At 40.5% G+C, this 16,877-nt stretch overlaps 1 protein-coding gene across 1 annotated transcript; it reads left to right on the plus strand.

Moving 5' to 3' along the window:
* Window positions 1–3,748: 3,748 nt before the first annotated feature.
* On the plus strand, window positions 3,749–15,970 carry LOC308082968 (solute carrier family 2, facilitated glucose transporter member 11-like; the record flags this gene model as incomplete). The annotated part of the gene is made up of 13 exons (XM_080425047.1): window positions 3,749–3,788; window positions 9,285–9,367; window positions 9,937–10,035; window positions 10,818–10,978; window positions 11,063–11,187; window positions 11,427–11,556; window positions 12,270–12,418; window positions 12,746–12,933; window positions 13,811–13,921; window positions 14,543–14,644; window positions 15,327–15,402; window positions 15,513–15,640; window positions 15,776–15,970. 13 exons carry the CDS (start codon window positions 3,749–3,751, stop codon window positions 15,968–15,970), a joined length of 1,587 nt encoding a protein of 528 aa, XP_080281173.1.
* Window positions 15,971–16,877: the final 907 nt, after the last annotated feature.

A 16,877-nucleotide genomic window follows, 5' to 3' on the forward strand; every position in this document is an offset into this window, starting at 1 on the left:
AAAAAGAGGAATTGACAGGTCAAATCATGCACCCAGTGACCCCACTCTCTGATTCCACAGCAACCAGTAGAACTGAGATGATGATGAAACAAATATGGACAGTGCATTTTAGCTGTGACAGTGGATGAGTCCACTGATAATGCATAATGCTCAGTTCAAGGTGGTATTTAAATCCTTTGTACAGGTACATAAGAATAGTAGCTTACTTGGCTACTTATTTAAGTTTGGCTTCGACATTGATTGCAGCAGCATAAAAAATAAAATAAAAAAGCAGCACATAAAAAAAGACAGTAGGCTAATAAGGGAATAAAATAAATCAACAACATTGCAGTGAGTAGACGTGTGGCTTGACCAACCGGACCTTTGGCTCATTGAAATGTTTCTTTGTGGACCTTTTATAAAAAAGAACACACCGTACTGGGTTTTGATTTCTTGTCCACCTTTGGAGTTACATCATAGCAAGGTAACTACACAACCCAAACAGAACACACCGTACTGGGTTTTGATTTCTTGTCCACCTTTGGAGTTATATCATGGCAAGGTAACTTACACAACCCAAACCTCTACCAAGGCAGTCTTGCCCTTTAAATGGCTCGGTGCACAACCAAACACTTCACTTGGTGGTGGGTGGGGCCCGATCTGAGCCTGATTTGGCACACCTGAGGTAGGCCCAGGTATCCTGTGTCCTTTTTCTAAGTGCCTCGTTGTTCTCCTTCTGTCCATATCTGGTGGCGGAGTGTCAGGCTTGAAGGACCATGTAAAATGTCTTTGGCTGGGATAGAAAGTTTGCTGGCTGCACACATACACTCCTACACCAGTATGCCTGCCAAAGCATGAGGACCAGACCAGGGTTTGAAGTTTTTCGTAAAGTGGTTTTATTTCTAGGTACATATGATGGTGGCGATGATTGAACTGAATATGAAATAAAAAAAGACAGTAACAATCAGTAACTCAAACAAACAAGGGCATAAACAAACAGGCATACATGTTTATCAAACTAACAAATACTCTAAGGAACATGAAGTCTAATAAACAGAAAAAGAGCTAAATCTACTTCTAATGCATCAGAAAATTGGACACTTAGCCATGGGGTTCCCATAGCGCACCTCTCCATCCTCCAGACATGTTAGTCTAAGAATTCTACCTCAGGTGTGCCAAATTAGGCTCAGATTGTGCTGAATCCCACTCCACCCACTCTCAGCTAAAGAGTGAGTGAGTTTATTTTGTTTTTGTCACATTCCTAAACCAATAATTTGATGACCGGCGGAGCCTCAAAGAGTCTCCTGCTGAGTCCCGTACTGACCGATGACCCGGCCATTAAATTATTGGCTCAGGAATGCGACAAGAACAAAATAATCTCCATGAATTCAAGGCTTCATGGGGTGTGTAATTGATAGAAAATAAGTAATTTTTTTGGGTGAACTGCTCCTTTCAAATCAAATCACATCACGTTTAGTTATAGAGCACATTTAAAAACAACTTTCGTTGTACCAAAGTGCTGTACAGAACATTTCATCAGCAGGACAGAACAGACAATAGTAAACAACACACAGAGGCACGCTAAACAGTTCATTACCAACATATGGAACAGAAACAATATATCAGGGCTTTAAGTACAGGACTTTAGTTACATATAAGCTACCCCTCACCACTGTTCAAAACCCACAGATCTAAAAGTCCTAAAGTCGTAAAAATTGTATTTTTAGAAAATAGAAAAATACATACAGAATATTGCAGGAACAACAGGATATGTTGCATATTACAAATTAGAGGTTATAACCTCAAGTAGCCTAAGGTTTCATTCCTTTAATTTCTCTTTGACTGTGTGTGTGTGTGTGTGTGTGTGTGTGTGTGTGTGTGTGTGTGTGTGTGTGTGTGTGTGTGTGTGTGTGTGTGTGTGTGTGTGTGTGTGTGTGTGTGTGTGTGTGTGTGTGTGTGTGTGTGTGTGTGTGTGTGTGTGTGTGTGTGGCCATACACTAGATTGCCTCCAGTCACTCTGTAGCTATGTGACAATGTTCCAGCGTTGTATGTTTATGCATGTGAGCCTGAGGCACCTGGAGACCCACCACCTTTGCAAAATTCATAGATTTCTGGCATGCCCAGAATGTCCTTTTTTTGGTGTAGGATTTTAAGTACTTAGGGTCAACATTCCAGAGTAATGGAGAGTGTGGAAAAGAGGTGAAGAAACGAGTGCAAGCAGGTTGGAAGGGATGGAGAAAAGTGTCAGGTGTGATGTGTGACAGGAAAATGTCAGCAAGAATGAAAGGAAAGGTGTACAAGACGGTGGTGAGACCAGCTACTGTATGTTGTATGGTTTAGAGACAGAGACAGACAGCTATGTTGTATGGTTTAGACTAGAGACAGAGACAGACAGCTACAGTATGTTGTATGGTTTAGAGACAGATAGCTATGTTGTATGGTTTAGAGACAGTCAAACTGAGGAAAAGACAGGAAGCAGTGGCAGAGCTGGAGGTAGCAGAGACTAAAATTTTGAGGTTCTCTCTGGGAGTAACAAAGATGGATAGGATCAGGAATGAGTACTTCAGAGGGACAGCTTATGTTAGATGTTTTGGAGAAAAAAGCTATAGAGGCCAGACTGAGATGGTTTGGACATGTACAGAGGAGGGATGGTGAGTGTATCGGTAGAAGGATGCTGAGGTTGGAACTGCCAGGCAGGAGGCCCCTAGAGGAAGACCAAAGAGGAGATTTATGGATGTAGTGAAAGAGGACATGAAGTTAGTTGGTGTGCGTATGCATTTGATTTGCTAACAGGTGGAATTTGATACACCTGAGATGCGCACAAATAGGCTTTACACACCCTTTCATGAATCAGACATTGGTCTTCGCTTACTAGTAGCAGAAGGCAGAAGGGGCCACAGTGGCCGTGCTTACAATGCTTGTGATTCCACAAGGCACCTTTCACACAGGTCGGAGCAAGCATCCTCCACAAAAAATATGTCTCCTGTCTATTTCTTTCGACAGTGAAAGAGACAGTGAAAATAATTTACATATTGACATTACCCACCGTTATTATAATATCTATAAAATCCTGTGTGTGTGTGTGTGTGCGTGCGTGTGCGTTTGCGTGTGCGTGTGCGTGTGCGTGTGCGTGTGTACGTGTGTGTGTGTGTGTGTGTGTGTGCGTGCGACCGTGCGTGCCAGGGGTCATCGCCATGTTGGCTTGTGGTGGACATTTTTGTCAAAATTCAATTTTTGCCACAGACATAGAAAACTTGTGGACAATAATATGACCAGAAACACATAAAGAGCTAGCCCTGAATGACCATTGCAGGTCTGTAACTCTTGAGAGTTATGGTGGTCCTTGCAAATAAAACGTTTGAGGACCACTAGCACTAGTGGACTCATAATGTGCCATGGTGTCGTAGTAAATCAGTGTCATACTGTACATATTCTGAAGAAAACCTGGAGACTTAACATTCAGTAATTGGGTCTTATGATGAAAATAAGAACATTATAATGGTGTGTAAAACAGAAAATCTAAAATTTCCCACGGTGAAGGCCAAGCCTTTGCCACGGACACAATATTGATGACCCCTGGTGCGTGCGTGTGTGTGTGTGTGTGTGTGTGTGTGTGTGTGTGTGTGTGTGTGCGTGCGTGCGTGCGTGCGTGTTACAGTTGTGTAATCACTACCTTTTTAACAAGCAGCATAAGAGCGAGAGAGAGAGAGAGGGAGAAAGAGAGAGAGAGAGAGAGGGGGAGCACTGAGGATTTGATCATTTCAGCACCATGGGATCAACGGACAGAGACGCAGCTCCGCTACCTGATGGTCAGTATTATTAGGCTAATACATAGATGCCTATTAAGATTATGGGGATACAGGCAGTGGTAAATAATGTAACTGAGTACATTTACTCAAGTACTATAGGCTATTATATACTGTACTGTATGCTCAGCTGTATATAGAAGATACTGTGTTGTTTACATAAAGTTAGGTGGCAGCTACTGAAAAAATGCTTTTGGTGTGTAAAATATACCAAGATCATATGCATACCATGATGTTCTCTTTTCTGCACCATCTCGCTTTTTTTTCAAATCTTTTTACGGTTTTATTATTGTTATTGTTATTATTATTTCCTATGCTGCTGCATTGTCTGAAGGAAGTTTTACATCATGTGTACCTGAACGCCTTAAGGGAAAGAAGGTATCTGTACACATGATGTAACAATAAAACCTTGAAACCTTGAACCTTGAAATGGTTGAGCGGAGTCCCTCAGGGCTCTATACTAGTGTATTTTCACTAGTTTTATGTTATTGTGGGAAAAGCTTTCGCTGAAAATAGCCGATCGACAAGCTCATAACGCGCCGAGGCGCAACGCGTTGTGAGCTTGTCGATCTGCTATTTTCCCGTGAAAGCTTTCCCCACAATATACGGATGCTGCAGGTTTAAGTGGTTAAGTACAATTGTGAGGTATTCCTTACTGGAGTATTTCCAATTTTCAATACTTTTACTTTACATGTCAGAGGCAAATATATAAAGTAGTTTTAACTTTTGGCTTTCACTTCAATATCTCGGTCAAATTTTTCATATTAAATTAAATAAACACAAATGTATATTCTTTAGATTTGTACATCTGGCATTAGAATAGAATAGAATAGATAGAATAGAATACTTTATTGGCAGTTTAAAAAAATCACAACAATGTCACTTTAGAAAAACGCCAACGTGGATTATACGCAAAAAAGACTAAGCTTATTTCCATTGTGGTCCACCTTGAGACATAGAACAACCCACAACAACTATTAAACAAAGAAAAATAAATCCTTATGATTTATATAATGGTAGAAGCAATATACATTATAGGACAAGAGGTACCCCAAGAGAAGAATCCAATGCAGAGTGGGCTATCCTGGGTAGAGATCTAACTATGACCAGTTAGAGTTGAGATGGAGCCATGATTTAAGGTCATTTTTAAATCTTGCTAGAGAATGTAGGGATTTCAGGGCTGAAGGGAGGGCATTCCACTAAGTAGTGGCTGCATAATAAAACATTGCGTAATAAGTGGCTGCGTAATTAAAAATGTTTCCCCTTAAGCGTCCTGAAACTGGGGAGAACAAGATCATATGAACTCCCCTGGTTGAGAACCTGTGAGCATCACTCTGGGCAGGTAATTAATTATTATTATTATTATTATTATTACTTATTATTGATTAATACAGGCCAGGATATAGGCTAGCCTAATAGTTAAGTAGCAGTAGGAGTGTGCATTTGAGACAAGTTGCACCATCATGGGGGAAATTGTCAATTGTCATATTTTTCAACAAATAAGAACATGTAAGTAGAGGCTGTTCACACACTAATTTTTGCAGTTAAAAGTCTTTGTTTATATGTTTTGAATACCATGGCTTCATCAGTGCATGAAAAAAACAGGAATAGGATAGTACTGCAATAGCCTACAACTATACAAAAAGTTATGAATGATCTTTTTTTTGGACTTGTCCTTGTACTAACTACAGGGTGCTCTCACTGCAGTGAAGTTGGTTTCATGTTGGATATTCCGGGTTGCCTTTCATGGTGTTAAACAGGGCGTGGAACAAAGCAAATGATGCAGACATGAACATGCATTTGATTTACTAACAGGTGGAATTTGATACACCTGAGATGTGCACAAATAGGCTTTACACACCCTTTCATGAATCAGACATTGGTCTTCGCTTACTAGTAGCAAACCTACACTGAAATATGATAGAAATTCAAGAAGAGCTTTGTGAATGAGGCGTGAGAGTACAGAGGCAGAGGAGAAAACGATGAAATCAGCTGGAGCACAGTGGAGCAGTGGGGGCCTCTATGGCTTCAGGGCCTACCAGTCTTTGAGGGGCAGAAGGCAAAAGGGGCCACAGTGGCCGTGATTACAATGCTTGTGATTCCACAAGGCACCTTTCACACATGTCGGAACAAGCATCCTCCACAAAAAAATATGTCTCCTGTCTATTTCTTTCGACAGTGAAAGAGACAGTGAAAATAATTGACATATTGACATCACCCATCGTTATTATAATATCTATAAAATCCTAAAAAAACTCCCACCAAGATTTCCCAGGTCCAGCCATATAGACACGTTATTTATTCACCGCTGAAGTAAACATGTTTTCTGGTGATTGTCTACTTTTGTGTGTCACCGCTTAACGTCATTAAAATATTAAGGCTCCCACGCAAAATGAATCCCCACTGCACGCACACAGCATGTGACCATTTTACTGTTCATGGGCTGATGATCTGATCTATATTGGGACTCCCTCTTTCTTTGGTGTTTCACCTTGATTGCATCTAAACCCTAACATTTAACTTCACTAAAACTATGCCTAAACCTAACCCTAACCCTGACCTCACCAATCTGGGGAACCCATCGTAAAAAAAAGAGGAAAAAACAGCGTCCTCTGCAGTTTTTGGGCGGTGTAGCCGCCCCTATAAGTGGGGTTGGGACACCTCATTAGTATTAGTTTCCTGCACTGTGATTGGCCCACTTGGCCCACTTTCCTGTACTGTGATTGGCTGACTCTATTAGCTGACTCTATTCAGCACTGTGATTGGCTAGCGAGACACATGATGACATTAATAACCTATAAATAGGATTATGCACTTCAAAAAATACATTTTTTTTGGAAGTGAGCTTCCATCACTATGATGACCACACCGCCCACTTCACACTGGGTGTGATTTTTTTTTTCCTTTGAATTTGACTCTGGAGGGACCACCTATAACTCTATGGGGACCACCTGGAGGGACCACCTATAACTCTATGGGGACCACCTGGAGGGACCACCTATAACTCTATGGGGACCACCTATAACTCTATGGGGACCACCTGGAGGGACCACCTATAACTCTATGGGGACCACCTATAACTCTATGGGGACCGCCCGATAGAATGTTGATAACAGGATGTTGGCCCGTTTGGTCCGCCCTCAGCCCTCATCTTCCTATAGCCTGGCATGGCCAGACTAATATCACTGCGTAGATAGTCTGGAATCTCTGTGTGGAACCTGCATTTCCGAGGGGCAAATTCAAAAAAATTCTCTGGTGATAAACCCGCCCCATATTTGCATACTGAGCTCTGATTGGTCCCTCACAACTTCGGAGGGAGAGAAATAAAATCTCTATTGAGAGGGACCAGACCTAATCTGCCAAGGGCATTTTTTTTTTTGCAATGGCAGATTCGTCTGGAACCAGGCTATCATCTTCCAGTAGGGGCGCCTATGTTTTCATTCCCACTAACAACATGTCTCCCACAGAACACTAACAACATGTCTCCCACAGAACACTAACAACATGTCTCCCACAGAACACTAACAACATGTCTCCCACGGAACATGGATGTTATAGACGACAAGCTTTTTGCTCGCGTACTTTCGAGAGTTGCTCAATTACACAATATTGAACTTGTAAAACCTCTTCAGCTCATTAGTTTGAAGTATTTGATAGATTGGTTTGTTTCCAGTGGGAACACATTAGGGATGGGTATTGGCAACAATCTCACGATACGATACGTATCGCGATACTTGGGTCACGATACGATTATATTGCGATACGCATCACGATACTTGGGTCGTATCACGATATTGGGATATATTGCGATATATTGCGATATATTGCGATATATTGCGATATATTGCGATATATTGTGATATACTGCGATATATTGCGATATATACATATATCACAACTACATATTGTTTATATATACACTACATATTGAGTAGCTGCAGATCTGTGATAGGTTCTTTGAATGTTTTTCATAAAGCCTGTATCTGAAAAAGAAAAAAAAAAAAAAAAAAAATTGAATCGCGATATTGATACTGGAGTATCGATTCAGTATCGCGAAATACAATATCGCGATATATCGTGATATCGATAATATTGCCCATCCCTAGAACACATTACAAAGCGAACGCACAGATGTAAATCCCGCCCACTACATTTGATTGGGTAAAGCGCGGCTTGCCTCCTGATCTGAGGCCCGCCCACTTGTAGGCCAATGTTCACACGTTCTGAATGGCCCTCCCGAACAGATGCAGTAGCGCAGCTCAGAATCTGTTCTTGAGAGATTATAACCTCACAAACACTATGCCTAAATAACCCTAACCTTAATCCTAACCCTAACCTCACAGAAATTATGCCTAAACCTGACCTCAAAACCCTGGGCAAAACACCAAAGAAAGAGACTCTCCCGATCGATATTGTTTCAGCATCAACACTGAGATGTATGCACTTGCAGAAGTCACATGAGGATGCAGGGTAAGGCGACGTGGGCCCATCAGACACGTTGTGTCAGAGCTGTATACTTACTTGAGACTTGGACTTGAGTCACTGCAGTTCAAATTGAGTCGTTGAAAACACACCCCAACCATACATGCACACATGCACACGCACACACGTAGCCTCACCAAAGCTACAGTGGTAAAGACAAAGAGTCATGTGTGCGTGTGCGTGTGCGTGTGCGTGTGCATGTGCATGTGCATGTGCATGTGCATGTGCATGTGCATGTGCATGTGCATGTGCATGTGCATGTGCATGTGCATGTGCATGTGTGGTTGGGGTATGAGGTGAGCGTATGGTTATACAATCACATCTTGAGAAAAAAAACATTGGTTCTGGTCAAATGACCCATCCTTCCCAAACAGTAACATGAAGGGAGAACACACTTTTAAAACGACTCAAGTCCAAGTCTCAAGTAAGTATATACAGCCTCTGGCACAACGTGACCGATGGGCGCACGTTTCCTTACACTGCATCCTTTAATGTGACTTCTGCACGTGTCGTGCATACACCTCAGTGAAGATGCTGAAACCATATAGATCAGTCCATGAACAGAAACGCATGGTCACATGCTGTTCTGGACGGCTGGTTCATATCTTGAACTTTAACTTGTCTTGTCTAACTTGGATCTATATATCCATATATATCTCAGCCTGCATTGCGTAAGAAGCCCACATGACGTCTAAAGTGACGTCTGCCAAGTCTGTGACAAATTAGTTACCTCCTAAAAACACAAAAAAACAAAAACAAATACCTAACCGGAGCATAGGTTTTTCTGGGAATGACAGTATGACGTTTTAAAGGTCTTTGGAGCAGGAATCAACTAGATCTGAACCAGTTTGGCAGTGCCCAACGCGGTTTCATACCTACGCACTCACATGGCCAAGCCCCGGTTATCTCACAATAATTGTCTAAGTGATCAGTCAAGATCTGTTGATGAGTGACAGGGTACAGTAGATGTGTGGATATATGCTGACCCATGTGTGTTGTGCCCATCATCATCCCCAGAACAACAGATGCTCTCTGGTGCTCCAATTCCAGCCAGTATCCAAGGAGACAGTACCAAAATGAACAGTGCACTAAAAGAGCTGGTAAGTTGAACATATTCCAGAACTATAACTTATGAACTTGACATTTTCAAGTAAAAGTAGCACTTGTGGTATACTTTTGCTCTTTCTCTTTATATTTTGCCTTTAATTTACAACTAATGAAAATTGTGTTGGCCATCATATTATAATATACAGTATACAATAACAACAACAACAATTCTTTTTGGAATCTCGTGTTCAGTTGGTGCCATTAATTCTTAATTTCTTCCAGTGTACCTATTTAAGCTGTTTTGTGCAGTGGGCCATCCTAAGCTGTGCATGCTTACCTCAGAACATGAATGGTAGCACTTAAGGCTGTAGTAATTTATACTTTAGGATAGGACCATGTTGCTCGTAAATGACCTATAAATGACACTTTTTCCAGTTGAAAATATGTCATTTTCAGCAAGCGACATGGATGTACGATGAATTATACATTTAGGACAAAAGGAGAGAGGAATACGAGAGTCAGTAACCTGAACGCCGTACCAGACACTTAACATATAATGGCTATTGGCTAATTTGTAAGTAGATTGAGATATTAGCTACATAACCTTTCCATTCAATTCCAGCTGCAGTACTGGAGGCTTTACATGTTGGCCCTGGTGCTGGGGATCGGGGGATCATTTCAATATGGGATCCAAGTTTCCATCATGACTTCTCCAGCAGAGGTACAGTAATATGAGACAATTCATCTTAATTGTTCATCCCACTGATTTGTGCATTCATGCATTAAACTGTGTATTGTTTAAAGGAGGCATGTATTTTGTTCTTACGGTATATGGTGGAATGGGTACGGACAGGAGGCAAGTTCATTTGTTAAATGCACAGTAACTGTCAGTGGTGGGCTGTGGGCCCCACAGATTACTACCTGTTACCTGCCTGTTTAGGACACCCTTAAGTATCTGTCTCACTCAGGATGTCACCTGTACTCTACTACCCTCTAGGGGCTACACATATCTTCTTCTACTCCCAGTAATTCCTGCAAGTTAGCTGCAACTCTCAGTTATTTTAAATCACAGCTAAAAAAACGTTGTTTGCCACTGATTCTTCTAGCAGCGTATTTCTTAGCTGTAATTACAGGTAACCCACAGTGTTGGTACTCAAAACTTGTGTTTGGTGCTGTTTTACAAAAGAGATGACCACCAGTGTTTCTTGTGCAGTGTTGAATCATGTTTAATTGCCTTAACACATTCTGGACACTGCCAAAGACATCAAGAGCTGCCAGCCAGAAAATTGGTGCTGTGGGCCACCAACACACGGGCACCAGTCACTAGGACGTCCCACACTAACATACGGGGATGATGTGCTCAAGAAAAATGAGTTGGCCAGATATGGAGGTATGGAGATCCGGGATGACTGGAAGCGACGATGGAGGGCTCGTCTGAGGACGACCTGTCCTAGAGAGACGTTACTGTCCCATTAACACATTCCTTCTCCTCTCTGCTTGTAGCATATCCAGAGCTTTGTAAACCAGACATGGTTAGAGCGATACGGGGTTCCAGTAGATGACTCCACCGACATGCTCATCTGGTCCTTCACGATGTCCATCTTCAGTCTGGGGGCGTGGATTGGGTCTATTCACAGTGGTAGCCTTCCTGTCAAACATGGCCGGTGAGACAGAAACAGAAACACGTATACACACACACACTGTGTATATAATAAATATCATCATAATACATGTTTTGTGTTCTGTAGGAAAAAGGCTCTTTTGGTCAACAATGTGGTGACTTTCGTGGGTGCTCTGGTTATGCTCACCAGTCGCATGGCCAAATCTTTTGAGATGATACTGCTGGGCCGATTTCTCTATGGATATAATGCTGGTACTTTTTATCTATATATTGTGGATGGATGTGTGTGCATGCGTGCGTATGGATGTGTGTGTGTGTGTGTGTGTGTGTGTGTGTGTGTGTGTGTGTGTGTGTGTGTGTGTGTGTGTGTGTGTGTGTGTGTGTGTGTGTGCACGTGCGTGTGGATGCATACTTACTGTATTTACAAGACAATTGTGAAGTGTGAGAAATAATGCTATGATTTGATTGTTAAAGTTTGTGCTCCTCCACAGGCCTTGGGCTGAGTGTACATTTGATGTACATAGGAGAGTGTTCCCCAAAGAAACTGAGAGGTTTCATGACACTTACGTCCTCCATTTTCATTGCCGCGGGGAAGCTGATGGGTCAAATACTTGGACTCAAGTAAGAATCAGTTGCTCAGATTGTGCAGTATTAGCTCAATAATATCACAACTGCAAAGTCACAACTTAAATTAATTAACTCAAACACAAATGTAGAGATTTGGGACACGATACAACAGTTACCTAAAGCACTTTTTTTAAGTGAAAGTAAACATAAAGGATTCCATTAAAATGTTCTGTTGCATTGCAGAGCTACTTCTTAATTACCTGTTACTTATCGCATTTATGCGCATACATAGTTTTGTTAGTGGCATAGTGTTTTTATATAATGGTATGTGGCTCAACTTTACAGTACATAAGCTATTGGGTGAAATAGAAATCCTAGTAAACATACTGCTATGGGTGATTATTCATTAGACAAAATCTGATGCATGATGTGCAAATTCCACGAAAATAAGACCCTGAATTTCTTTTTCATAAAAGGGCAAATATATAGCCTATAGGGATATAAAAGTCCCTCTGATGATGTAGATTGTTATCTGCTGCTTAAAATCAAACTCACACATTCTCATGTGGCATGTGCAAATGAGAATTAACAACACATGCCTAGTCTGTCTCTTTTCTCCGGTCTGAATCATAACCTTCTGTGTAAAGCTAAACATTTTCAATACTAAGTCATAAAATGTTCCTCCTCTCTTTCTCACTCTATGAGAAAGGTATGTTTACATAAGATATGTTCATCTTTTAAACACGTTTTAATCTCACAATCTTCAGGGAACTGATGGGCACGGCAGAACTGTGGCCGTATCTGTTAGCTGTTAGTGGTATTCCTGCCATCATACAATTTGGGGCGTTGCTTTTCTTCCCTGAGACACCACGATACCTCTACATTGACAAAGGCGACATTGAAGGAAGCAAAAAAGGTGGACAGACTTGTTGCAAGAGTTCATTACGTTTCATGGACATTGGCATAAATTCTGGATTTTGCTTTAGCTTGGTGATATTGATGCCTCTGTAATTCAGTGTAACTTAAGTTTAGTGCTCTAAAACACTTGCTATACATGCCATATCTATAATGCATTATAAACATACTTGTAATGCATTGTAATCTCTTTAGCTGTATGATGGCATCGCCCATTACAAATAACACATTTTTGTTGTTCGCTTGCAGATCTGTTATTTTCATATAGTATGAATTAGGCTTCAGACTGAGTTCTGTTTCCATGCATGACTGTGTGTTGTTTTGGTAGCTTTACAGTGGCTGTGGCAGGAGGACGACCTGAAGTTGGAGCTTGAGGACATGAACAAAGAGAAAGAGAGTTCACAGGGGCAGAAGGCAAAGACCGTAAAGGACGTTCTCTGTTCCCAGTCTGTGAGATGGCAAATGCTGGCTCTGGCCATCCCCTGTGCTGGTGTACAATTCTGTGGCATTAATGCAGTGAGTTCATTTCACATTTCCTCTAAAACAAGGGTCGTTTTTTTAGCCCAAGGACCCTCTAGCTGAAAGAGAGATTAAGCAAGGACCTCCACCTACATACTGTATCAAATTGTTTTTTCATAGACTAACACCAAACCTCTTTCCGAAAATAGCCGATCTACAAGCTCACGGCAAGGCGCTGTGAGCTTGTAGATCTGAATAGGGATAATAGGGTTCAAGTGGTTAAAATATCCAATCACACAAAGATTTGGAGGCCCCCCCTGTAGTAACTCTGAGGACACCCTAGGGGTCACGGGACCCCCTGTTGAAGACCCCTGCTCTAAAAGGTTTGATTTGATTTTGACAGTTTCTGAAAAGAACAAAATGTAGGCCCTTCTCAAGAAAATCACGATAAATGCAGAGGCTTATATTTTTTTGTGATGTAAAGAACGAAACAGATAGACATCATTATAGCAACCATGTGGCGGCTACGCCACACACAATAATGCATTCAGAAAGAAAACATTCAAAATTTAAATAAGATCAAAACGTGTTCTAGCTACGTCCCAAGTGAGTGAATGAATGAATGAATGAATGAATGATTTATTTTCGTGTCTGGCTGTCTTTCACAGCACATCCCTTATGGGATTATTCAGGCACAATTTAAACAGTTTTTCCAGTGCCAACATGCTGACACCCAAATAATAAACAACTAAATAATAATATTTAATAATAATAAATACCACACTGTATACATAACTCCAATCAAAAGTACAGTTTAGAGAGAGAGAGAGAGAGAGAGAGAGAGAGAGAGAGAGAGAGAGAGAGAGAGAGAGAGAGAGAGAGAGAGAGAGAGAGACAAAGTAAATGTCCTTTCATTTTCTGTCCTGTCATCCAGCTTTACTTCTATGCCTTTGACATCTTCCGCGAATCCGGAATGGAAGAGGACAAGATGCATTACCTGTCCATCGGCATTGGAGGAACAGAACTGGTTACCATAACTCTCTGTGTAAGTGTCCCATCACTGCAGTGGTGGAAAAAGTACTCAAATTCTTTACTTAAGTAAAAGTACCAATACTGCAATATAAAAATACTCTGTTACAAGTAAAAGTCCAGAATAAAAAATTTACTCGAGTAAAAGTACAAAAGTATTGGCATCAAAATGTACTTAAAGTATCAAAAGTAAAAGTACTAAATATTTGAAAATAGCCGATCTACAAGCTCACAACGCGTCGCGCTGCGACGCGTTGTGAGCTTGTAGATCTGCTATTTTCAAATAGCCTAGGTATAAAACAGGGCTAAAGTGGTTAATGTATGTTTTATAATATCATAATTTATATCTGCAAAGTAACTAGTAACTGAAGTTTTCAAATAATTGTAGTGGAGTAAAAGTACAATATTTGCCTCCGAGATGTAGTGGAGTAGAAGTAAAAGTATTGGAAATTGGAAATACTCAAGTAAAGTACAAATACCTCAAAATTGTACTTAAGTACAGTACTTAAGTAAATATACTTAGTTACTTTCCACCACTGCATCACTGTTACTGATTTATTGCACTGGAGTCATGATGAATGTCACACTGCAAGGTTAACTTGACTCCCTTAACTTTAATGCATCTGTTTTTCATCAGTCTCTGTTGATAGATCGTGCTGGAAGAAAGATTCTAATGGGATATGGTTATCTGTTGATGGGTGTAACTATGTCTGTACTCACTATCATGCTGTCTATTAAGGTAATTAAACTCCAACTATACTCCACTTTCTGCGGCGTGGCGCCCTAAGGGGCCCGCCGTCCCCTGTCTGTCTCTATCTCTGTCTATCTGTCTCTGTATCTCTGTCTATCTGTCTCTATCTCTGTCTATCTGTCTCTATCTCTGTCTATCTGTCTCTGTATCTCTGTCCCCCCCAAAAGTAGACTAATTATAGCTCAGCTCCCCCTGCTACATGCATACATGCAGTAAAGTAGTGGTGGAAAAGTAAGTACATTTACTCAAGTACTTTACTCAAGTACAACTTTGAGGTACTTTTACTTTACTGGAGTATTTCCAATTTTCAATACTTGTACTTCTACTCCACTACATCTCAGAGGCAAATATTGTACTTTTTCCACCACTGCAGTATAGCATAAACCACAAGGCCAAGCAGTAGGAAATGTTCACACACAAAGCTCACATGTATCATTGATGATGATGTAGGCATTGTTCAAAATACACTGTGTAGCCCAATGGGATGAAGGAAAGCAATTCAGTAAAACTTAAGATATGTATAGCAGGATTACATTCTGTCTGAGAGACTTTTCAATTGTACAGGGAAGCCACTCCACTATCGGACTCTGTTTTTGCTTGTTTTTGTTTTTGTATTAGGCTGCACCCTCCTCCCAAGATAAAGCATAATCATCTATTATTTTTCCAACAGGACCTGTATTCCTGGGTCCCTTATGTGAATATTGGCCTAATATTCTCTGTCATCTGTATTTATGGACTTGGACCCTGTGAGTTCTGTTGCTTTCATTTGTAATCCATGCTACGTTACCAGTCACTTCAGCACTGCTAGTGTTTTCTGAAGCCAACTATTGTAACGCTTTGTTTCATCTCCTGTCAGCCGGAGTGTCCATGGCCCTCCCTGCTGACTTATTCCTGCAGGCCTGGCGCCCCTCTGCTTATGTAATCAGTGGGACCATCAACTGGATAGGCCTGTTCTTCATCGGAATGGTCTTCCCTTACATAGTGGTGAGATAATGGTTCTGTCAGATTATAAAACCCTTTAGTGTAATAGATCCAAAAAGATTGTGGTTATCGTTTATAATAGCTGTGTCCCTATTAATATGTATTTTAATTGCTGATTTTTCATGTGCCCTTCCATAGGATGGACTTGGACAATACTGCTTCTTGATTTTTGTGGTTTACTGCATCTTCAGTTCAGGATTCTTGCTATATTTTATCCCAGAGACCAAAGGAAAGACAATGGTAGAAATTACAGAAGACTTCAACAAATTGAATTTCAAGAACAGGGGCACCGATATTGAAAAGTCAGACTTTGTTCTTGCAACAAGATTGTAAAAGAAAAACGTTTTATTTACCTTTTTTTCTATCACACTTTTATAATTGTTTGTTATGTTTTCATCATGTATTCCGGTTCAGTATGACAGTATCTATTCCTCGTTATGGTGAAGAGACAATTAACCAACAACGGAACTTCACAGTTACACATTGAACAAGATGTCAGCACGACCCAATGTCAAGTCCACCAGTCTCCACAATAATAATCATTAACATAACTGTCTAAACCAAGGGTCAGGGCAACCTTTTGACATGAAGTGCCATGTTTTTATTTTCTTGATAGTCAAGTGTGCCACATTAACATGAAATATATCCAACAGATTTACATTTCCCATATACATAGTAACCCCCCCCCCCCAATGTTTACTGTACATATACGTTCATTGCTACTATAGTGTTGATTATGTCTTGTTTATTATTGTATATTATTCTTTATGTCTTTAAATGTCTTAATTAATTGAATACATGGGACCACAATGGAAACAAGCCCATTTTGTGTCATCCTTTTAACAATCTGCAAACTGTTAATAAAGTATTCAATCAATCAAACCTGACATCAGTAACTGAGTAATCAAACATGTCATTTCATAACAGAATTGTGTTTTGTGTTACCCTGTGAAAATCTGCCTTTAATATCTACCAAAGCTATGCTCTCTAACTTAATCCTGATTTATACTTTGTTGGTCACATGCATGGTGAACCACATTGTGAGCTTGTAGATCGCCAATTTAAGCACAATTTAAGCACATAATACTTTTTTAAAGTAGGGATATCAGGTTAAATGTGGTTAATCCGAGTGGCTCTGCAGGAGAGGATATAGTCACCTGTTATATATATTTAATGTTATATAACTTTTCGTGGCAAAGCTAGTTTTCAATTGAAACTGTATATCATACTGTCTACTGAC

Source organism: Gymnoscopelus braueri, assembly GCF_963280865.1.
Source record: "Gymnoscopelus braueri genome assembly, chromosome: 3".
Lineage (NCBI taxonomy): Eukaryota > Metazoa > Chordata > Actinopteri > Myctophiformes > Myctophidae > Gymnoscopelus > Gymnoscopelus braueri.